Source organism: Nerophis ophidion, linkage group LG16 (genome assembly GCF_033978795.1).
Source record: "Nerophis ophidion isolate RoL-2023_Sa linkage group LG16, RoL_Noph_v1.0, whole genome shotgun sequence".
NCBI lineage: Eukaryota > Metazoa > Chordata > Actinopteri > Syngnathiformes > Syngnathidae > Nerophis > Nerophis ophidion.
In genome coordinates this window covers 2,624,708-2,650,532 of record NC_084626.1, presented here as the reverse complement: position 1 = coordinate 2,650,532, position 25,825 = coordinate 2,624,708, and the positions used below count along the sequence as shown (strand labels likewise).

Here is a 25,825-nt window from a genome sequence, read left to right as displayed (position 1 = left end):
AATATTTTGAACCCAAATAGGTTAAATTACATCATCTCTCAGTGGTTGAAACACACTATTTACATGATAGTTGTTTTTTTCGGAGCAAACGTGCGACATGTTTAACAATGTTTGTCATGGTCGCGTCGGGAAAAAAAAAATTGGTGAGATTTTTGTCATTTCCAGCATAGCAGCAAAGCTAAGGAAGTGGGGCTAGTGAACATGGTTGAGTACAGACATGTAAACAAAAACTTTGGCTAGCCAGTACCCACAATGCATTGCCACATCAGGCGCCCTTTAGAGCCTTATCGTGTTCAAAATGGTCCAAAACGATACAAACTCCAAATCTAACTTTGTCTTTCAAATACATACATATATTTTTTTTTATTAATTAGTCCAACAAAATAGTACACAATAATACAAATATAATACAATTCCCATTCCAAAACCAACATACATAATAGCAATCAACAGAGGGATTGGGGGTCCGTGTACTTTCCGTTCATTCTATTTCAATTCTGAAATGCAAATCAAAAAGCAAAGAGAGATATCGATTTTTATTATATACGGCAGATTTTAAAACAAACAAAAAAAAGGTTGATTTTCATTAAAATATTGCCATAAAACACAAAAATCCAATTCTTCTTTATACAAAATGCAAAAATGTGTATTTATCTGCGTGATGAAAAATTGAACCGGAAGCAGTATTTTAGGTCAGTGTACCTTGCATTTATTCTATTTCCAATTCTTAAATGCAAATCAAAAAACACATTTCGGGCCATTTTTTCCCCTATTTTTATGTCTGAAAGAAAATTTGGACAACTATTTAATGAGACTTTTTAAAAGGACAAAAGGACTCCTGCTGAACAAAAGTGTTCAGCATGTTGTTAGCATTATGCTAAAAACATGCTAAACCCAAAGGAGAAGGCTAAAATACTTTTTCCGGTTCAATTTATCATCACACAAATAAACATGCATTTTTGCAACAAAAAAAAAATGTTTGCGTTTATCTGCAAAAATAAAAATCCATAAAAGGAAAACAGCACAAAATCCAATTTAATAGTAATATTTTAATGAAAATCCACCCTTTTTTGTTTGTTTTCAAATCTGTCATTTGTAATAAAAATCCAAAAACAGCCCTAATTTTGTTTTTTGATTTGCGTTTCAGAATTAGAAATAGAATGAACTATTATCTGGAAAAATAAAAATACATGAAAGGAAAACCACAGAAAATCCAATTTGACAGCAATATTTTAATGAATATCAATTGTTTTAAAATTTGCCAAATATTTATTTTTGATTCTGAAACAAAAGTCAGGAGACTTTGAGACTTTTTAAAAAGAAACAAAGATGTTAGCATTATGCTAAAAACATGCTAGACCCAAAGTAAAAGCTAAACTACTGCTTCCGGTTCAATTTGTTACCACACATAAACGCAACATTTTTGCATTTTCTACAAAGAAGAATTGGATTTTTGTGTTTATCTGGAAAAACAAAAATCGATAAAAGGAAAACAGAATAAAATCCAATTTGATGGGAATATTTGAATGAAAATCAACCCTTTTTTGTCCGTTTCAAAATCTGCCATATATAATAAAAATCCAAAAATGACCCTAATTTAGTTTTTTGAGATTTTATTCTATTTCCAATTTTTAAATGCAAATCGAAAAACAAATTTCGGGTAATTTTTTCCAAATTTTTTGTCTGAAATAAAAATTGGACAACTAATTAATGAGACTTTTTTAAAAATGACAATAGAACAAAGATGTTAGCATTATGCTAAAAACATGCTAAACGCAAAGGAAAGGCTAAAATACTACTTTCGTTTCAATTTGTTATCACACATATAACCACGCATTTTTGCACTTTTTTTTTCTATTTTTGTGTTTATCTGGAAAAATAAAAATCCATAAAAGGAAAACAGCAAAAAAATCAAATTTTATAGCAATATTTTAATGAAAATCAACCCTTTTTTGTTGGTTTTCAAATCTGCCATATATAATAAAAATCTAAAAACGGCCCAAATTTTGTTTTTTGATTTGCGTTTCAGAATTGGAAATAGAATAAACTATTATCTGGAAAAATAAAAATCAATGAAAGGAAAACCACACAAAATCCAATTTGACAGCAATATTTTAATGAATATCAACCCTTTTTTGTTTGTTTTAAAATTTGCCATACATTTATTTTTATGTCTGAAACAAAGGTCAGGAGACTTTTGAGTCTTTTTTTAAAAGGAACAAAGTCGTTAGCATTATGCTAAAAACATTCTAAACCCAAAGTAAAAGCTAAACTACTGCTTCCGGTTCAATTTGTTACCACAGATAAACACAACATTTTTGCATTTTCTACAAAGAAGAATTGGATTTTTGTGTTTATCTGGAAAAACAAAAATCAATAAAAGGAAAACAGAATAAAATCCAATTTGATGGGAAAATTTGAATGAAAATCAACCCTTTTTTGTCTGTTTCAAAATCTGCCATATATAATAAAAATCCAAAAATGACCCTAATTTAGTTTTTTGAGATTTTATCATATTTCCAATTTTTAAATGCAAATCGAAAAACAAATATTGGGTCATTTTTTCCAAATTTTATATCTGAAATAAAAATTGGACAACTAATTAATGAGACTTTTTTAAAAAGGACAATAGAACAAAGATGTTAGCATTTTGCTAAAAACATGCTAAACGCAAAGGAAAGGCTAAAATACTACTTTTGTTTCAATTTGTCATCACACATATAACCACGTATTTTTGCACTTTTTTTTTCTATTTTTGTGTTTATCTGGAAAAATAAAAATCCATAAAAGGAAAACAGCACAAAATCCAATTTAATAGTAATATTTTAATGAAAATCCACCCTTTTTTGTTTGTTTTCAAATCTGCCATTTGTAATAAAAAATCCAAAAACGGCCCTAATTTTGTTTTTTGATTTGCGTTTCAGAATTGGAAATAGAATGAACTATTATTATCTGGAAAAGTAAAAATCCATAAAAGGAAAACCACACAAAATCCAATTTGACAGCAATATTTTAATGAATATCAACCCTTTTTTGTTTGTTTTAAAATTTGCCATATATTTATTTTTATGTCTGAAACAAAGGTCAGGAGACTTTTGAGTCTTTTTTAAAAGGAACAAAGTCGTTAGCATTATGCTAAACCCAAAGAAAAAGCTAAAATATTGCTTTCGGTTGTATTTGTCATCACACATATAAGCACGCATTTTTGCATTTTGGATAGACACAAATTGGATTTTTGTGTTTATCTGGAAAAATACAAATCCAGAAAAAGAAAGCTTCAAAAATTACAATTTTATGGCAATATTTTGATTAAAATCAACTCTTTTTTTGTTGGTTTTCAAATCTGCCATATATAATAAAAATCCAAAAACGGCCCAAATTTAGTTTTTTGATTTGCGTTTTAGAATTGGAAATAAAATAAACTATTGTTATCTGGAGAAATAAAAATCCATGAAAGGAAAACCGCACAAAATTCAATTTTATAGCAATATTTTAATGAAAATCTACCCTTTTTTGTTGGTTTTCAAATCTGCCATATATAATAAAAATCCAAAAACGGCCCAAATTTAGTTTTTTGATTTGCGTTTTTCAGAATTGGAAATAGAATAAACTATTGTTATCTGGAGAAATAAAAATCCATGAAAGGAAAACCGCACAAACCCCAATTTTATAGCAATAATTTAATGAAAATCAACCCTTTTTTGTTGGTTTTCAAATCTGCCATATATAATAAAAATCCAAAAATGGCCCAAATTTTGTTTTTTGATTTGCGTTTCAGAATTGGAAATAGAATAAACTATTATCTGGAAAAATAAAAATCAATGAAAGGAAAACCACACAAATTCCAATTAGACAGCAATATTTTAATGAATATCAACCCTTTTTTGTTTGTTTTAAAATTTGCCATATATTTATTTTTATGTCTGAAACAAAGGTCAGGACACTTTTGAGTCTTTTTTTAAAAGGAACAAAGTTGTTAGCATTATGCTAAGAACATGCTAAACCCAAAGTAAAAGCTAAACTACTGCTTCCGGTTCAATTTGTTACCACAGATAAACACAACATTTTTGCATTTTCTACAAAGAAGAATTGGATTTTTGTGTTTATCTGGAAAAACAAAAATCGATAAAAGGAAAACAGAATAAAATCCAATTTGATGGGAATATTTGAATGAAAATCAACCCTTTTTTGTCCGTTTCAAAATCTGCCATATATAATAAAAATCCAAAAATGACCCTAATTTAGTGTTTTGAGATTTTATTCTATTTGCAATTTTTAAATGCAAATCGAAAAACAAATTTCAGGTAATTTTTTCCAAATTTTATGTCTGAAATAAAAATTGGACAACTAATTAATGAGACTTTTTTAAAAAGGACAATAGAACAAAGATGTTAGCATTATGCTAAAAACATGCTTAATGCAAAGGAAAGGCTAAAATACTACTTTCGTTTCAATTTGTTATCACACATATAACCACGCATTTTTGCACTTTTTTTTTCTATTTTTGTGTTTATCTGGAAAAATAAAAATTCATAAAAGGAAAACAGCAAAAAAATCAAATTTTATGGCAATATTTTAATGAAAACCAACCCTTTTTTGTTTTAAAATCTGCCATATATAATTAAAAATCGAAAAACGGCCCAAATTTTGTTTTTTGATTTGCGTTTCAGAATTGGAAATAGAATAAACTATTATCTGGAAAAATAAAAATCAATGAAAGGAAAACCACACAAAATCCAATTGGATAGGAATATTTTAATGAATATCAAACCTTTTTTGCTTGTTTTAAAATTTGCCATGTATTGAGACTTTTTTAAAAGGAAAAAAGTCGTTAGCATTATGCTAAAACATGCTAAACCCAAATAAAAAGCTAAAATATTGCTTCCGGTTCTATTTATCATCACACATATAAACACGCATTTTTGCATTTTGGATAAACACAAATTGGATTTTTGTGTTTATCTGGAAAAATAAAAATCCAGAAAAAGAAAGCTGCAAAAATTACAATTTTTTGGCAATATTTTGATGAAAATCAACTCTTTTTTTGTTGGTTTTCAAATCTGCCATATATAATAAAAATCCAAAACCAGCACAAATTTTGTTTTTTGATTTGCGTTTCAGAATTGGAAATAGAATAAACTATTATCTGGAAAAATAAAAATCAATGAAAGGAAAACCACACAAAATCCAATTTGACAGCAATATTTTAATGAACATCAACCCTTTTTTGTTTGTTTTAAAATTTGCCATATATTTATTTTTATGTCTGAAACAAAGGTCAGGAGACTTTTGAGTCTTTTTTAAAAGGAACAAAGTCGTTAGCATTATGCTAAAAACATGCTAAACCCAAAGAAAAAGCTAAAATACTGCTTCCGGTTCTATTTGTCGTCACACATATAAACATGCATTTTTGCATTTTGGATAAACACAAATTGGATTTTTGTGTTTATCTGGAAAAATACAAATCCAGAAAAAGAAAGCTGCAAAAATTAAACATTTTGGGCGATATTTGGATGAAAATCAACTCTTTTTTTGTTGGTTTTCCAATCTGCCATATATAATAAAAATCCCAAAACGGCCCAAATTTAGTTTTTTGATTTGCGTTTTAGAATTGGAAATAAAATAAACTATTGTTATCTGGAGAAATAAAAATCCATGAAAGGAAAACCGCACAAAATCCAATTTTATAGCAATATTTAAATGAAAATCCACCCTTTTTTGTTGGTTTTCAAATCTGCCATATGTAATAAAAATACAAAAACAGCCCAAATTTTGTTTTTTGATTTGCGTTTCAGAATTGGAAATAGAATAAACTATTGTTATCTGGAGAAATAAAAATCCATGAAAGGAAAACCGCACAAAATCCAATTTTATAGCAATATTTAAATGAAAATCAACCCTTTTTTGTTGGTTTTCAAATGTGCCATATATAATAAAAATCCAAAAACGTCCCAAATTTTGTTTTTTGATTTGCGTTTCAGAATTGGAAATAGAATAAACTATTATCTGGAAAAATAAAAATCAATGAAAGGAAAACCACACAAAACCAATTTGATAGCAATATTTTAATGAATATCAACCTTTTTTTGTTTGTTTTAAAATTTGCCATATATTTATTTTTATGTCTGAAACAAAGGTCGGGAGACTTTGAGACTTTTTTAAAAGGAACGAAGATGTTAGCATTATGCTAAAACATGCTAAACCCAAAGAAAAAGCTAAAATATTGCTTTCGGTTCTATTTGTCATCACACAGGTAAACACACATTTTTAAAAATAAAAATCCATGAAAGGAAAACCGCACAAAATCCAATTTTATAGCAATATTTTAATGAAAATCAACCCTTTTTTTTTGTAGGTTTTCAAATCTGCCATGTATAATAATGTCCCAAAAAAGCCCCAAATTTTAGCTTTTTCATTTGTGTATCAGAATTGGAAATAGAACATACACGGACCGACACGCCTCATCTTTTGCACAACATTTTTTATATCATCTTTAAAAAGGGAAAGAAAGGAACATTTGATGCCTCGTTCTAATCGCTGGCATCTCTGCAACTCTTGTTTGAACGGCGGTAACACGAGCAGCAGCGAGGTCTATTCTTAGTTCCGCGCCATCAGTTCCCACCGACGTTTTCCTCCCCTCCCGCCGTGTGAATGCATGATGACTTTGGTGCGGCGGACAATGGAGGACATCTCCCTGCATGGCGGTGTGGGACTCACACCCTCTCCTCTACCGGCATGCCTCTTTCTACTTGTCCTTTCACGCCGTGCGAGAAAATGCAATCGTCCTCAAAGCATGAGCAATGTCTCCTTCAGAGGGGACTCGGTGGAGTGCATGAAAGCTAGAAAAAAAAAAAACCCTGAACTTGAAAAGAAAATAGATGTTCCTGGTAGAGAAGCACACTATGTATAACTATGAAGCAATATAGTGTTGTGTTTGGAATAAAGCACCAGCACTGGGAAACTTGCGTCTCTTGTCGACCTTCCGGAATGATCGTGAAAGATCTGTCAAATGTATTTGCCCACCTGCCTTTGCTCACATAGGAACATGGAAGTGCCCTGGAGCATTCAAAGTTCCTTTCACTGGAACTAAGGGGCCCAACCCCACACCATAATTCCTCATCCACCAAATTTCATGCAGTCCGAATTGTATCGTTCTCCTTGCAACCTTCAAACAGATTGCCGGATGGAAAAACGTGATTCATCACTCCAGATAAGGTGCTTTACACCAATGCATCCCACGCTTTGCATTGGATTGTATGGCTTAGATGCAGCGGCTCGGCCATGCAAAGCCATTCCATGAAGCTCTCTGCGTACTGTACGTGGGCTAATTGGAAGGTCGCATGAAGTTTGGCGCTCTGAAGCGACTGACTGTGCCAGAAAGTCTTTGCACTATTCTCTCTGTCAGTTTACGCGGCCTACCACATGGTGGCTGAGTTGCTGTTGTTCCCGAACTCTTCCATTTTCCTATAATAAAGTTATATTATAAAGATGAACGCTTGATTTTAGACACCGGGCCAAGTGATTAGGACACCTGGTTCTCGTTATTTGGATGGGTGGCCAAATACTTTTGTGTGAGTTCCTCAATGAGCGAGAAAATGGGTCAGGGACTTGACTCCTTTACAACTTTCAGCTGGGCCTCCGGCAAAAGTGCCGCTAATGAGGAGCAGAGGAGGCTCCCATCTGCTGGTTCCCACCTGGACACTTTCCGGAACGAGGGGTCGATGGCCTGAGGTGGAAGACCTTCGCAGAACTGAAGGCACTGAAGAATGGATAACGTCCAAAGAACAATGATCTTTGTCCAACAATCACTCTCCTTTCAGTACAAAGTCTGTCAAAGTCAAGTTTATTTCAGAAATAGATCCATCTGCTGGACGTTTTTTGAAAATAATCATTTCAGTTGGGATCAATACCGTCCCGATGTCCTGACCCACCACCCAAAATGTGCATCAGTATAGTCTGCCTTTACCTAAAGTGTAGATTGGGGCAGTTTTCACTACGAGGCTCCGTCTACTACGAGTAAATACCGGACCCATCGGGCACTTCAGGGTGTCATCATCATCATTTCTACCAAATAAGATCGGAACTTGTGGAGCCGTGTCACTAACCTTTCATGGGTTGTGGCGAATCATTGGCGAAAACTTTGGCGCCATGCCACATCCACATTTTGTAGTGTAGGCAAAATTTCTTCGCAATTTATCATCACCACAATGTGTTGTATCTGTCATTTTAACCCCGACTCGTTAGGTCAGAGTTCCTAGGAGGAGTTCGTAAAGGTACGAACACTTTTTTTCCGAAGAAACCGGCCAACAACCATCCGAAGTTTGGCGCCAGGCCACGCCCACATTTTATAGCGTAGGTAAAAAAAAAATCTGAATTTAACATCGCCTATATGTGTACTATCTGTAATTTTAACCGCGACTCATTAGGTCAAAGTCCCTGGAAAAAGTTCGTAAAATTACGACCCATGCTACGCCCATATTTTATAACATTGGCAAAATTTGTTCGCAATTTAACATTCCCTAAATATACAGTATTTGTAATTTTACCCGCGACTCAGGAGTTCTTAAAAAGAACTAATGGCCAACAACCATTGGTGCAAAGTTTGGCGCCATGCCACGCCCACATTTTATAGTGTTGGCCGAATTTTTTTCGCAATTGATCATCGCCTTAATGTGTAGCATTTGTAATTTTAACCTCAACTCATTAGGTCAAAGTCCCTAGGAGGAGTTCGTAAAGGTACGAACACTTTTTTCCCCAAAAAATGGGCAACAACCATTGGTGCAAAGTTTGGCGCCATGCCAAGCCCACATTTTATAGCGTAGACAAAATTTGTTCGCAATTTATCATCGCTTGAATGTGTAGTCTTTATCATTTTAACCTCAACTCACTAAGTCAAAGTCCTTTACAGGAGTTCGTAAAGGTACGACCACTTTCTTTCGCCCAAAAAATGGCGAACAACCGTCCGAAGTTTAGCGTCATGCAACGCTCACATTTTATAGCATAGGCAACATTTTTTCACAATTTGTAATTTTAACCTCAATTCATTAGGTCAAAGTCTCTAGGAGAAGTTCGTAAAGGTACGAACACTTTTTTTCCTAAGAAAATGGCCAACAACCATACAAAGTTTGGCGCCATGCCACGTCCACATTTTATAACGTAGGCAAAATTTGTTCCCAACTTATCATCACCCCATTGTGTTGTATCTGTCATTTTAACCGCGATTCGTTAGGTCAAAGTCCCTAGGAGGAGTTCGTAAAGGTACGACCACTTTTTTTCCTAAGAAAATGGCCAACAACCATCCAAAGTTTGGCGCCAAGCCACGCCCACATTTTATAGCCTAGGCAAAATTTGTTCGCAATTTATTATTGACTAAATGTGTAGTATTTGCAATTTTAACCGCGACTCGTTTGGTCGAAGTCCCTAGGAGGAGTTCGTAAAGGTACGAACACTTTTTTTTCCGAAGAAACCGGCCAACAACCATCCGAAGTTTGGCGCCAAGCCACGCCCACATTTTATAGCGTAGGCAAAATTTGTTCCCAACTTATCATCACCCCATTGTGTTGTATCTGTCATTTTAACCGCGATTCGTTTGGCCAAAGTCCCTAGGAGGAGTTCGTAAAGGTACGAACACTTTTTTTCCAAAGAAACCGGCCAACAACCATCCGAATTTTGGCGCCATGCCACGCCCACATTTTATAGCCTAGGCAAAATTTGTTCGCAATTTATTATTGACTAAATGTGTAGTATTTGCAATTTTAACCGCGACTCGTTAGGTCAAAGTCCCTAGGAGGAGTTCGTAAAGGTACGAACACTTTTTTTCCGAAGAAACCGGCCAACAACCAGCCGAAGTTTGGCGCCATGCCACGCCCACATTTTATAGCGTAGGCAAAATTTGTTTGCAATTTTTATTATTGACTAAATGTGTAGTATTTGTCATTTTTTATTAATAATAATAACAATGGCAATAATAATATTAATAATAATGATAATCATAACAATATTAATGTAATAATAACAATAATAATAATAATAATGATAAATAACAATAATAATGATAATCACAATAATAATTACAATAATTTTACAATGGTAATAATAATAATGATAATCACAATAATAACAATAATGTAATAATTATAATCAAAAATGAATAATATTATAATGATAATAATAATATATTAATAATAACAATAATACTACTAATAATAATAACAATAATAGTGATAATCATAATAATAATAATAACAACAATAACGATGTTAATGATAAAAAGTCTCCCTACCAACCCACCAGTGCCTCAATGGAAATGCCCCCTCTACCACAAAGAACTACTCACCCCCGAATCCTCCACACGACACCTCCGCTCCGGACAGGCCAACCTCCGAGGACAAAGCTACGAACAATGGGAGACCGGCCTTTCTTCTCCGTTGCACCCCGTCTGTGGAACGATCTCCCTGACCACCTAAGGGCACCACAGACTGTGGATACTTTTTAAAAAAGGCTTAAAAACCCTTCTTTTTTTTTAAAACTTTTTTTTTTAAATATGCATACAAGTTCTAGCTATTAGGCTGTTCTAGTTTTTATTTTTATTCTCTTTTTATCAATATTTTTTAATACACTGTGACACTTTGAGGTTGTTTGCTCAATGTAAGGTGTTTTATACAAATAAAATCTATTATTGGTATAATAATAATAATATAATGATAACAAAAATAATGATAATAATAATATAATAATGATGATAATAATAATTATAATAACAATAACAATGATAATAACAAAATAATAATGATAACAATATTAATAATAAAGATAATAATAGTAATTATAATAACAATAATCGTGATAATCATAATAGTCATGATAATAACAATAACATAATATTAATGATAATAATAACAACAACAATATTAATAATAGTAATAGTAATAATAGATTAGCTTCAAAAAGCACTTTTCTAGACACTCCAAGTGCTTCAGTAGCTGCATTTCCATGACGCCTGGAACCTAAATATAGCAAGAAGAAAGTGGTGATAGAAACACTTCTATTCTTCTTCTTCCTTTCCAGCCTGTTTCACTTCACTGCAATTTTCCATTTTGTTCCATCCGGAGCTATTCTGTGCCAAGTAATGCCACTCTCTTGTTAACTCTTCCCTCCATCTTCTCATTCCTCCTGCCAACGTGTGCTGCTAAATACAGTAGATGCATTCTAATTTCTTGTTGCAGACGATTTAAAAAAGAAATAAATGCTTTTTTTTTTTTGCTTCTTCCTCCTGCCCATATTTTATATTGTAGGCAAAATGTGTTCCCAACTTATCAATCACCTAAATGTGAAGTACTTGTCATTTGAACCACAACTCATTTGGTCAAGTCCCTAGGAGGAGTTAGTAGATGTTCAAAAACGAAAGCCAAAAAACCAGGTAGTGATATTAACCATAGTAATAATAATAATAATGATAAAAATAATAATAACAGTTATAATGATAATGTTTAGGGCACGTCCAACTGGTAGGAGGCCACGGGGAAGACCCAGGACACGTTGGGAAGACTATGTCTCCCGGCTGGCCTGGGAAAGCCTCGGGATCCCCCGGGAAGAGCTGGACGAAGTGGCTGGGGAGAGGGAAGTCTGGGTTTCCCTGCTTAGGCTATTGCCCCCGCGACCCGACCTCGGATAAGCGGAAGAAGATGGATGGATGGATAATGTTAATAATGACAATATTAACATTATCCATTATAAAAATTATTATACAAATTATAATAATGATAATAATAATCGCAATAGCAATAACAATAATATAATAATTTGGACAATAATAATATAACAGTAATAATAATACTACTAAAAACAACAATAATAATAATAACAACAATATAATAATAATAATAACAGTAATAGTGATAATACCATTGATAATAATAATGATAATAACAATAATAATTATAATCATAATAACGATATTAATAATAATAATGATAATAACAATATTGATCACAATTATAGTAACAATATTAACAACAACAATAATGATAATCATAATAAAAATTACAATAGTAATAACAATATAATAATAATTATAATATAATAACAGTAATAATAATAACAATTTATTAGTAATAATAACAGTAATAGTGATACTTATGATAATAATAATAATGATAACTAATAATTACAATCATAATATTAATAATGATAATATTGATCACAATAATAATATTAATAATAACAAAAATAATGATAACCATAATAACAATAATAATTACAATAGTAATAATAATATAATAATTATGATAATAATATAACAGCAATAATAATAATATTAATCACACTAATAATAATTATGATAATAATCATATAAAATCAGTAATAATGACAGAATTAATAATAACGATAATAATGAAAACAATAATAATGATAATCATAATAATATAACAACAATATTATGATATAATAATAATGACAATCATAATAACATTACAAATATAATAATAATAGTTACAACTATATTAATAATAATAACAATAATAATAATAATAACAATAATAATTATAATAACAATAATAATTATAATAACAATAATGTAAATCATAATAATATTAACATTAGTAATGTTAATCATAATAATGATAATAATAATAAAATATATATACTTTTAAATCATTTTTTTCTTCTTCCTCTTGCTCGAGCATACTTCTTGTCCCTCGGGTGCTTCGTTGGCGCCGTCCCCTTTACTTCCTTAGCGCCGGCACCGAGCTAAACATGCTAAGGCTAACGCTAACGCATACTTGCCAACCCTCCCGGATTTTCCGGTAGACTCCCGAAATTCGGCGCCTCTCCCGAAAACCTCCCGAGACTAATTTTCTCCCAAAAATCTCCCGAAATTCAGGCGGAGCTTTAGGCCACGCCCCCTCCAGCTCCATGCGGACCTGAGTGACGTGTCGACAGCCTGTTTTCACGTCAGCTTTCCCACAATATAAACAGAGTGTCTGCCCAATGACGTCATAACTGTAGAATGATCGAGGGCGAGTTCTTGGTTTCTTATGTGGGTTTATTGTTAGGCAGTAGCATTAACGTCCTCCCAACGGTAACAACACACAAAAACAGCAGTCACGTTTTCGTCTACCGTAAAGCAGTTCGTCTGCCGTAAACAGCAATGTTGTGACACTCTTAAACAGGACAATACTGCCATCTACTGTGCATGCATATGGTTATAAAACCAAGGAAGGACAATTCAACCCTTAACTCAACAATGAGTAGATGAGTGTTATGTGTGTGTAAATGTGTAAATAAATGCACAATGAAATTCAATTATTTATTTTGTATATATATATATATATATATATATATATATGTATATGTGTGTGTGAAATACTTTACTTGGTGAATCTAGCTGCAAATATACTCCTCCCCTCTTAACCACGCCCCCCGCCCCAGCCCCCCACCGCCCAAAATTTGGAGGTCTCAAGGTTGACAAGTATGCGCTAACGAGACGTTTGTTTGAAAGAAAGAAGAAAAGTTTGTGTCACTACTTCGCTTTCGTGACAACAACAGGCGTGGAACACATGGCTGCACGTCGCACATTTTGTTCAAACAAAGTCAGCAGCGCGACGAACTTGTTCCAGCGTCTGAAACCCAAACCTCCAGCCCAGGGCGGGAAATACAACTGACTCTTCACTTGTGGCCGACATCATGCACCCATTAGTGACGAGTGAGCAGCCAGTCCACTAAACACATCACTTCTGTTGTCATGGAATACAAGGTATGTATCATGATACCATGTACGCTGATTGACACCAGGTATGTATAATGATAACATGATTGATTGATTGATTGAAACTTTTATTAGTAGATTGCACAGTTCAGGACATATTCCGTACAATTGACCACTAAATGGTAACACCCCAATAAGGTCCACGTTAATTAATTCATGGTAAAATGGACGATACCATTTATGATGATGGAATCATTTACACAAGGTATGTATCATGATATCATGTATGATGATACCAATGTATGGTGATAACATGTACGATGGTACTGTGTATGATACCATGTATGATGATATCATGTAAGACGACACTATGCATGATGATATCTTGTACGACGATACTATGTATGATATCATGTACGATGATACTATGAATGGTATCATGTACAATGCTACTATGTGTGATGATATCATGTACAACGATACTATGTATGATGAATTCAGGTACGATGATACTATGAATGAAATCATGTACGATGAAATCATGTACAATGATATCAGGTACGATGATACTATGTATGATGATATAATGTAGGAAGATACAATGTGTGTGATGATATCATGTACAATGATACTGTGTATGATATCATGTACAATGATACTATGTATGAAGATATCATGTATGATGATGCTATGCATGATATCACGTACGATGATACTATGTATGATTTCATGTACGATAATACTATGTGTGATATGTACAATGCTACTGCGTGATGATATCATGTACAACGATACTATGTATGGTGATATCATGTACAATGATACAATGTATGATGATATCATGTACAATATACTATGTATGGTGATATCATGTATGATGATATAATGTACGAAGATACTATGTGTGATGATATCCTGTACAATGATACTGTGTAGGATATCATGTACAATGATACTATGTATGAAGATATCTTGTATGATGATACTATGTATGACGATATCATGTACGATGATACTATGTATGATGATATTTTGTATGATACTATGAATGGTATCATGTACGATGATATCATATAGGATGATACATTTATGAAATCATGTATGATTAAACCATGAATGATGATACTATGTATGATGATATTATGTACAACTATACTATGAATGATGATGTCATATGATACTATGTATGATATCATGTACAATGTTACTATGCATGATGATATCGTGTATGATATCATGCATGATGATATTTTGTTCAATGATACTATGTATGATTTCAGGTATGATATCATGTGTGCTGATAAAATGTAGGATGATACTTTGTATGATGATGCCATGTATGATGATATAATGTACGAAGATACAATGTGTGTGATGATATCATGTACAATGATACTGTGTATGATATCATGTACAATGATACTATGTATGAAGATATCATGGATGATATAATGTATGAAGATACTATGTGTGATGATATCCTGTACAATGATACTGTGTATGATTTCATGTACGATGATACTATGTGTGATATCATGTACTATGATACTATGTATGATGATATCATGTACAATGATACAATGTATGATGATATAATGTACGAAGATACTATGTGTGATGATATCCTGTATCATGATATTGTGTATGATACTATGTATGATGATATCTTGTATGATGATACTATGAATGGTATCATGTACGATGATAACATATACGATGATGCATTTATGAAATCATGTACGATTAAACCATGGATGATATTATGTACAACTATACTATGAATGATGATATCACATATGATGATACTATGTATGATATCATGTACAATGATACTATGCATGATGATATCTTGTACGATGATACTATGTATGTTATCATGCCATGCATGATGATATCATGTACAATGATACTATGTATGATATTATGTGTGCTGATAAAATGTACGATGATACTTTGTATGATGATGCCATGTACGATGACACTATGTATAATGATATCATGCATGATGATATCATGTACAATGATACCATGTATGATATCAAGTACGATGATATCATGTGTGATGATATCATGTATGATAATACTATGTAGGATGATGCCATGTACGATGACACTACGTATGATGATCTCATGTACGATGATACAACGTATGATGATATCATGTATGGTGATACTATGTATGATACCATGTATGATGATATCATGTACGATGAGAAAAAAGCACAAAAAGCAGTTGCTCTTCTCACCTCCGTGATGTGGAATTAAAAAAGGCTGCGTTTACGTTTTCTACTCACTAAAGAAACTAATGTTTTACTTAATTATTTATTCGGACACAAGGTATAATTCTCCATTTTTATTTTTGAGTTCTTCAAGACAGTAGTTTGCACTTCCTTGATCGGAATTTTGGAGATTGTTTATTTGCATGTTAAATATGCAGCGCTCCATTTTTTTTGTTTAACACAATTATTCTGTTCAGGCAGAAGTGTTGCTCCCCGAGGAAAACTTTTAATTTAATTATCCGAATTTAATTAAATTAATAATTAAGACGTGGTCCAAAATCTATAAAGCTGTTTGTGGAACACTTCCGAGGATGCCGCATCCCCACAAAGTCTGACAGCGTCTCCAGGAACAGACGTTGTGCTGTCAGGACGCAGCTGGTGGCCGTCGCGTTGTCATCATACCAAAAGAAAATCGTGTAAAATATTCAACAAGGATTGTTTTCAAAAAGCCCAATTGGACCAGAAGCAAGTCCTGCTAGTGGTTGAAATGGGTAGTGCAGTGTGGCGCCCACTGTACAGTTAATTTTCCACTTCGACAATGCGCCTTACGTACGTATTAGTTCTGGTTGTGCTTACCGACTCAATTTTACTTGGTACACTGTGTAATAAGTGTGACCAGTAGATGGCAGCCACACATGAGACACCAAAGCCGTGAAGAGAGGAGTATGGTCGACTAGTTTTAAAGTTAAATAAGTACCAAAGATTTGTCACACACACCATACTTGCCAATCCTCCCGGATTTTCCGGGAGACTCCCGAAATTCAGCGCCTCTCCCGAAAACCCCCCGAGACAAGTTTTCTCCTGAAAATCTCCCGAAATCCAGGCGGAGCTGGAGGCCACGCCCCTTCCAATTCTCCTGGATTTTCCGGGTGACTCCCGAAATTCAGCGCCTCTCCCGAAAACCTCCCGGGACAAGTTTTTCCTAAAAATCTCCCGAAATTCAGGCCTTCATGTGTTTTTTGGCAAATTCTATGCGGGCTTTTATGTGTCTTACTCTGAGGAGAGGCTTCCGTCGGACCACTCTGCCATAAAGCCCTGACTGCTGGAGGGCTGCAGTGATGGTTTGACTTTCTTGAACTTTCTCCCATCTTCCATTTAAGGATTATGGAGGCCACTGTGCTCTTGGGAACTTTAAGTGCCGCAGAAATTTTTGATCTGTGCCTTGCCACAATTCTGTCTCTAAACTCTTCAGGCAGTTCCTTCGACCTCATGATTTTCATCTGTTCTGACATGCACTGTGAGCTGTAAGTTCTTATACAGACAGGTGTGTGGCTTCCTTAATCAAGTCCAATCATTAGATTTAAACACAGCTGGACTCCAATGAAGGTGTGGAACCATCTCATGGATGATCAGAAGAAATGGACGGTAGTGTCACAGCAAAGGGTCTGAATACCTATGTCCATGTGATATTTCAGTTTTTCTTTTTTAATAAATCTGTAAAAAGGTCTACAATTCTATTTTTTTCTGTCAATATGGGGTGCTGTGTGTACATTAAAAGGAAAAAAAATGAACTTAAATGATTTTAGCACATGGCTGCAATTTAACAAAGAGTAAAACATTTAAGGGGGTCTGAATATTTTCCGTACCTACTGTATATATATTCACACATATATATATATATATATATATATATATATATATATATAAACGTGTATATTTACACACATATGTAGATATATGTTTATATGTGTACATATATACTGTATGTGTGTAAATATAGATATGTACACACACACACACACACACACACACACACACACACACACACACACACATATATACTTGAAGGAACTCTCCTGAAGGAATCAATAAAGTACTATGTATCTATATCTTGATGACTTTCAAGACAACCTTCTTAAAGTTTTGTAATCAGAAATATCAAGCAACTGAAATGTGCCAAACATGGGTAACTTTAGAGTGTTTTACATTTTCCCCATCATGCACTCTGATGGGTGTATTTATTTGTTTGTTTAATGTTCAAACCTTTTTTCATAATATCCATAAAGTTCAGTGAGCAGGTTGTGTTATGTGTGACCGTGCGTGGACCTTGATTAGGGAAGGTTGTTTGGATTGTGTCATGTAATGCTAAGAAATGATGTCTGAGTACATTCCAAGGGTCATTAGGCTGATGTCCTCACATTGTCCACAAGATGGCAGCAAATTAGTAACATGCAGACACCCTTGTACTAATGTATAACTTTGTACTCAAGTATAACTTAGCATTAAAAGTACAATTTAGTACAATACATATATTGTAACTGAAGTTTGCAGCTAGACAACATTTAACTAATGAGTTTAAACAGAAAGGATATATCTTAAACCTTAATGGGGCTCATACAGACCACTGTACTGAATCCAGAGGTACAAAAAAACAACTAAATAAAATAAAAATGTATCAGTTCACATCAAGTTGAGAGAAGAAAACTTAAGAGTGTCTTAATATGCTGCAAAGATAAAACTGTCCATGTTTGAATAGGCAGTTGGTAATAAATAGGCTGCTGCACCAATCCAGTCCGATACATGTGCCGTGTTGGCCTTCTTTCCACAGAGGACTAGGAAAAAAAGCCTTCCTCCACAGTTACAAGTTCATCTCAAAATATATAGAATTCAAAGATTAGACTTGGGCCCAGAGTTGACCGGTATGGCCCTGAGCTCAGTCCGCATGCACAAGTACTCCCCGGTCACCGCCATCAGGGCCATGCAGGCCACGTTGACCAACCACCAGGACAGCGAGGAGGGAAACTGAGAATTATACATCCAGCAGCCCATTAAGTGGAAGAAGTGCACGGTGGCGGTGAAGTCCAGGCACTGTTTCCCTCGCCGGATGAAGAACCACAGGCCCAGAGCGCTGCAGCAACGATACGGAAATGCACAATCAAGTATTTGAACCGATACTGACACTTAACAATACCAATTTTCATCACGTGTTGATTAATGTTAACTGTTTGAGAACTTATCTTGCTTTTATTTTGCATTTCTGAGTCTAGTCAAGTATAGTAGCCTTTGCATGCAGTGGCGATTCCAGGACACTAGATGGCAGTAGAGTGAAGTGATTTATATTTATATAGCGCTTTTCTCTAGTGTCTTAAAGCGCTTTTACATAGTGAAACCCGATATCTGAGTTACATTTAAACCAGTGTGGGTGGCACTGGGAGCAGGTGGGTAAAGTGTCTTGCCCAAGACGGCAGTGACTAGGATGGCGGAAGCGGGGATCGAACCTGGAACCCTCAAGTTGCTGGCACGGCCCCTCTACCAACCGAGCTGTACCGAGTGGTGCATACAGAGAGTGTGGCGCCATCTTTGCCACAGACATCTTATAAGGGTACGCAGTAGAGATGTCCGATAATAGCTTTTTTTTGCCGATATTCCGATATTGTCCAACTCTTAATTACCGATATCAACCGATACTGATATATGCAGTCGTGGAATTAACACATTCAATCAATCAATATTTATTTATATAGCCCTAATTCACAAGTGTCTCAAAGGGCTGCACAAACCACAACAACATCCTTGGTAGAGCCCACATAAGGGCAAGGAAAAACTCACCCCAGTGGGACGTCGGTGACAGTGACAATGATGACTATGAGAAACCTTGGAGAGGACCGCATGTGTGGGCAACCCCCCCTCCCCCCCAGGAGACCGAAAGCAATGGATGTCGAGCGGGTCTTAACATGATATTGTGAAAGTCCAATCCATAGTGGATGTAACATAACGGTGAGAGTCCAGTCCAAAGTGGATCTAACATAACGGTGAGAGTCCAGTCCAAAGTGGATCCAATACAGTAGCGAACATTATTATGCCTAATTTTGTTGTGATGCCCCACTGGATGCATTAAACAATGTAACAAGGTTTTCCTTGTTACATTGTTACATAAATCAACTCAAGTTATGGAAAAAAAAAAAGTGCCAACATGGCACTGACGTCACAAAGGGCATTAATTTTTTTAAAAACATGCCTCAAAACAGCAGCTTGGAATTTGGGACATGCTCTCCCTGAGAGAGCATGAGGAAGTTGAGGTGGGTAGTGGAGAGTGTATATTGTAGCGTTCCGGAAGAGTTATTGCTGCAAGGGGTTCTGGGATATTTGTTCTGTTACGGTGCGGATATTCTCCCGAAATGTGTTTGTCATTCTTGTTTGGTGTGGGTTCACAGTGTGGCGCATATTTGTAACAGTGTTAAAGTTGTTTGTACGGCCACCCTCAGTGTGACCAGTATGGCTGTTGACCAAGTTTGCCTTGCATTCACTTGTGTGTGTGTGAAAAGCCGTAGATATTATATGATCGGGCCTGCACGCAAAGGCAGTGCCTTTAAGGTTTATTGGCGCTCTGTACATTTCCCTACGTCCGTGTACACAGCGGCATTTTAAAAAGTCATGAATTTTACTTTTTGAAACCGATAATTTCCGATATTACATTTTAAAGCATTTATCGGCCGATATTATCTGCCATACCTAGTTGTAATGTTTAAGTATGTGTCAATGAAAGGACATTTTACGGCTTTTTGTAAACTGATTACATAATTTTATTGCATGTTTTTGTATTTCTTGGATTTAGCTAACTAAATCATCTTGGAGTGGTGATCCGCTCCACTCAGTGCAATTAATTTGGAAGGAGCAATTCATCTTACCTCACTGAATACCACTGATTTTCACCCGTTTTTTTTTTGTCATACGTGTTTTGGCGTGTTTTATTATTCATAGTTTGCTTAACAGTGACCAGCGTCCGAGATCAAAACTGGGAATATAATCCCAGAGAAGGGGGAAAAATAACGGTCAGCTATTTTTAAGTTGAAGAAACAATATGATTAGGTTATATATAAAAACCCCGTTTCCATATGAGTTGGGAAATTGTGTTAGATGTAAATATAAACGGAATACAATGATTTGCAAATCCTTTTTCAACCCATATTCAGTTGAATATGCTACAAAGACAAGATATTTGATGTTCAAACTCATAAATAATAATTAACTTAGAATTTCATGGCTGCAAATCATGCCAAAGTAGTTGGGAAAGGGCATGTTCACCACTGTGTTACATCACCTTTTCTTTTAACAACACTCAATAAACGTTTGGGAACTGAGGAAACTAATTGTTGAAGCTTTGAAAGTGGAATTCTTTCCCATTCTTGTTTTATGTAGAGCTTCAGTCGTTCAACAGTCGGGGGTCACCGCTGTAGTATTTTATGCAGGCGAGCCAGGAAAGTACCCGCACTCTTTTTTTACGAAGCCACGCTGTTGTAACACGCGCTGAATGTGGATTGGCTTTGTCTTGCTGAAATAAGCAGGGGCGTCCATGAAAAAGACGGCGCTTAGATGGCAGCATATGTTGTTCCAAAACCTGTATGTACCTTTCAGCATTAATGGTGCCTTCACAGATGTGTAAGTTACCCATGCCTTGGCCACTAATGCACCCCCATACCATCACAGATGCTGGCTTTTCAACATTGCGTGGATAACAGTCTGGATGGTTCGCTTCCCCTTTGGTCCGGATGACACGATGTCGAATATTTCCAAAAACAATTTGAAATGTGGACTTGTCAGACCACAGAACACTTTTCCACTTTGCATCAGTCCATCTAAGATGATCTCGGGCCCAGAGAAGCCGGCGGCGTTTCTGGATGTTGTTGATAAATGGCTTTCGCTTTGCATAGTAGAGCTTTAACTTACACTTTGAGATGTAGCGACCAACTGTATTTAGTGACAGTGGTTTTCTGAAGTGTTCCTGAGCTCATGTGGTGATATCCTTTAGAGATTGATGTCGGTTTTTGATACAGTGCCGTCTGAGGGATCGGAGGTCACGGTCATTCAATGTTGGTTTCCGGCCATGCCACTTACGTGGAGTTATTTCTCCCGATTCTCTGAACCTTTTGATGATATTATAGACCGTAGATGTTGAAATCTCTAAATTTCTTACAATTGCACTTTGAGAAATGTTGTTCTTAAACTGTTCGACTATTTGCTTACGCAGTTGTGGACAAAGGGGTGTACCTCGCCCCATCCTCACTGAGCATTTTTTGGGAAGCTGTTTTATACCCAATCATGGCACCCACCTGTTCTCAATTAGCCTGCACAAATGTGGGATGTTCCAAATAAGTGTTTGATGAGCATTCCTCAACTTTAACAGTATTTATTGCCACCTTTCCCAACTTCTTTGTCATGTGTTGCTGGCATCAAATTCTAAAGTTAATGATTATTTGCCCCCCAAAAAATGTTTATCAGTTTGAACATCAAATATGTTGTCTTTGTAGTGCATTCAATTGAATATGAGTTGAAAATGATTGTATTCCGTTTATATTTAAATCTAACACAATTTCCCAACTCATATGGAAACAGGGTTTGTACTTCCAACTCCTCCCGATGGTGTCTGAAATTAAAAAACTAGAACCACAATCTTGGTGAACACTGCCTGGTTGTACATACCAGGTGAGCGAGTTCAAAACGTAGGCCATCATTGACAGCCTGCCCTGCATGGTTGCAAACCCCAGCATCTGATAATGGCAAAAGAAAAGTGTCAAAAAAAAGAAAGTAAAGACAAAAAAAAAAAAAAAAAGCTCCGGAGAAACCTACTTCGAAGCTGAAGATCTGGTCCAGTGAGCGGTGGGTTTGCACCAGACTGTCCACCCCCGCCAACCACAGGCCCAGGAAGCTGTAGAAGATGCACTGCATCAACACTATCTGACTCACGATCAGGATGGGGTCCCAGATGTAACTGCGGAAGTGACTGGACATTGTGGACTACAAAGTGCTCGTGCAGGTCCAGAGGATGCGCTCAGCTGGCATCCACACCTGCCATCCGCCGTCTTTTACTTCAACATCTGGGGAACACACACAGTTAGAAATACTGTCGGATACATTTAGTTTAGTTTGGTCTTTATTTGAAGGGACGTTAAGCTAAAAGACAGATATGTTCTGCACCAAATTATAGCTAAATAGCTCAATAGTGTGAGAGTCCAGTCCATAGTGGATCTAACATAATAGTGTGACAGTCCAGTCCATAGTGGATCTAAAATATTATTGTAAGAGTCCAGTCCATAGTGGATCTAAAATAATATTGTGAGAGTCCAGTCCATAGTGGATCTAACATAATATTGTGAGAGTCCAGTCCATGGTGGCTCTAACAAAATAGTATGAGAGTCCAGTCCATAGGGGATCTAACATAATAGTGTGACAGTCCAGTCCATACTGGATCTAACATAATAGTGTGAGAGTCCAGTCCATAGTGGATCTAAAATATTATTGTAAGAGTCCAGTCCATACTGGATCTAACATAATATTGTGAGAGTCCAGTCCATAGTGGATCTAACATAATATTGTGAGACCAGTCCATGGTGGATCTGACATAATAGTATGAGAGTCCAGTCCATAGTGGATCTAACATAATAGTGAGAGAGTCCAGTCCATAGTGGATCTAACATAATAGCGTGAGTCCAGTTCATAGTGGATCTGAATAAATAGTGTAAGAGTCCAGTTCATTGTGGATCTAAAATATTATTGTGAGAGTCCAGTCCATAGTGGATCTAACATAATATTGTGAGAGTCCAGTCCATAGTGGATCTAACATAATAGTGTGAGAGTCCAGTCCATAGTGGATCTAACATAATAGTGTGAGAGTCCAGTCCATAGTGGATCTAACATAATACTGTGAGAGTCCAGTCCATAGTGGATCTAACATAATAGTGTGAGAGTCCAGTCCATAGTGGATCTAACATAATAGTGTGAGAGTCCAGTCCATAGTGGATCTAACATAATATTGTGAGAGTCCGGTCCGTGGTGGCTCTAACAAAATAGATTGAGAGTCCAGTCCATAGTGGATCTAACATAATATTGTGAGAGTCCGGTCCATAGTGGATCTAACATAATAGTATGAGAGTCCAGTCCGTAGTGGATCCAACATAATAGTGAGAGTCAAGTCCATAGTGGATCGAGAATAATATTGTGAGAGTCCAGTCCATAGTGGATCTAACATAATAGTGAGAGTCCAGTTCATAGTGGATCTAACATAATAGTGTGAGAGTCCAGTTCATAGTGGATCTAACATAATAGTGTGAGAGTCCAGTTCATAGTGAATCTAACATAATATTGTGAGAGTCCAGTCCATAGTGGATCTAACATAATATTGTGAGACCAGTCCATAGTGGATCTGACATAATAGTATGAGAGTCCAGTCCATAGTGGATCTAACATAATAGTGTGAAAGTCCAGTCCAGAGTGGATCTAACATAATAGTGTGAGAGTCCAGTCCATAGTGGATCTAACATAATAGTGTGAGAGTCCAGTCCATACTGGATCTAACATAATAGCGTGAGTCCAGTTCATAGTGGATCTGAATAAATAGTGTAAGAGTCCAGTTCATAGTGGATCTAAAATATTATTGTAAGAGTCCAGTCCATGGTGGCTCTAACAAAATAGTATGAGAGTCCAGTCCATAGTGGATCTAACATAATAGTGTGACAGTCCAGTCCATAGTGGATCTAACATAATAGTGTGAGAGTCCAGTCCACAGTGGATCTAACATAATATTGTGAGAGTCCAGTCCATAGTGGATCTAACATAATACTGTGAAAATCCAGTCCATAGTGGTTCTAATATAATACTATGAGAGTCCAGTCCATTGTGGATCTAACATAATATTATGAGAGTCCAGTCATAGTAGATCTAGCATAATAGTGTGAGAGTCCAGTCCATAGTGGATCTAACATAATAGTATGAGAGTCAAATCCATAGTGGATCTAACATAATAGTGAGAGCCCAGTCATAGTGGATCTAACATATTAGTGTGAGAGTCCAGTCCATAGTGGATCCAACATAATAGTGTGAGAGTCCAGTCCATAGTTGAAATAAACAACAACATTATTATTCGTACACTTTCAGAATGTGCTTGTTCTATTTTTAAACAAAGAAAACAATCTGAAGTGCTCTTTATTTCTAAGTTATCGTGCCGTTATTTTACCACTCGGGGAGTAGACTTTTCTCCATGTTACACCCGTATCTCAAATGACTAAAACGAGTATAAAAAAAACAGTAGTTTGTATAAACGTGTATCACTATTTTGCAACGGCCAAACACTCCATAAAATGATAGTTTGCGGCGACTCAGCTGACGAAGAAAGTAGTTTGCTAAAGTGCCGTTAGCGACACAATAAAACACGTACACAAACACAACGGCAGTCACGTGACCACGGCCATTTAATGACGTCGACGATGTACAACAATACAAAACCATAGGGGCTACTTAGCTAATTATTGTCAACACATTGTCGCTGTAACAACACATAGCGAGAAGCTTGGAACCAACCTGAACATTTCAGCCGGAAAAGGGCGCCGCTGTAAAAAATAAAAATAGTTTAGTTAGGATGTGATAGGACGCAGGCCCGAGTTATAAACACTCAAGTCAACACCGTCAACCGGAAAAGTGTTTGACCTGGAAACGGAACCTGGGAACTTGCCGCGGGTTTTCAGAATAAAGCACCATAGAGTTGGAAAAGTAAACATTTCCTGTTATGTGACTCTCGAAATGAGACTTTGAGGAGTGACATCAAATTCGACGTCATAGCTTTAGCTTTTGATTTACTTGTGTTGTTATTGTTGTCTTTTTCAAACGGATGAACATTTATTTTGAAGTCGTCTAACTTTCTTAAAGGACTACTGAAATGAGATTTTCTTATTTAAACGGGGATAGCAGGTCCATTCCGTGTGTCATACTTGATCATTTCGCGAAATTGCCATATTTTTGCTGAAAGGATTTAGTAGAGAACATCGACGATAAATTTCGCAACTTTTGGTCGCTAATAAAAAAGCCTTGCCTGTACCGGAAGTAGCACACGATGTGCGCGTGACGT

General features: G+C 35.6%; 1 protein-coding gene across 1 annotated transcript; it reads right to left on the bottom strand.

Moving 5' to 3' along the window:
• Positions 1–17,907: 17,907 nt before the first annotated feature.
• On the bottom strand, positions 17,908–25,420 carry sys1 (SYS1 golgi trafficking protein). Its single transcript, XM_061922559.1, has 4 exons — positions 25,282–25,420; positions 22,555–22,802; positions 22,408–22,475; positions 17,908–18,835 (listed from the first exon to the last, which is right to left on the bottom strand). The coding sequence occupies exons 2-4, from the start codon at positions 22,714–22,716 to the stop codon at positions 18,595–18,597; spliced, it is 471 nt and encodes a 156-aa protein (XP_061778543.1). The 5' UTR covers positions 22,717–22,802; positions 25,282–25,420; the 3' UTR covers positions 17,908–18,594.
• Between the last annotated feature and the right edge of the window lie 405 nt (positions 25,421–25,825).

What these genes read in the sequence shown, in the direction of transcription:
- sys1 (XM_061922559.1), bottom strand. Translation starts at nt 22,716, where the DNA reads ATGTCCAGTCACTTCCGCAGTTACATCTGGGACCCCATCCTGATCGTG. An exon ending in ACCAGATCTTCAGCTTCGAA is followed by an intron (nt 22,476 to 22,554) that starts GTAGGTTTCTCC and finishes TGCCATTATCAG; the next exon opens with ATGCTGGGGTTTGCAACCAT. An exon ending in GTTTTGAACTCGCTCACCTG is followed by an intron (nt 18,836 to 22,407) that starts GTATGTACAACC and finishes TCGTTGCTGCAG; the next exon opens with CGCTCTGGGCCTGTGGTTCT.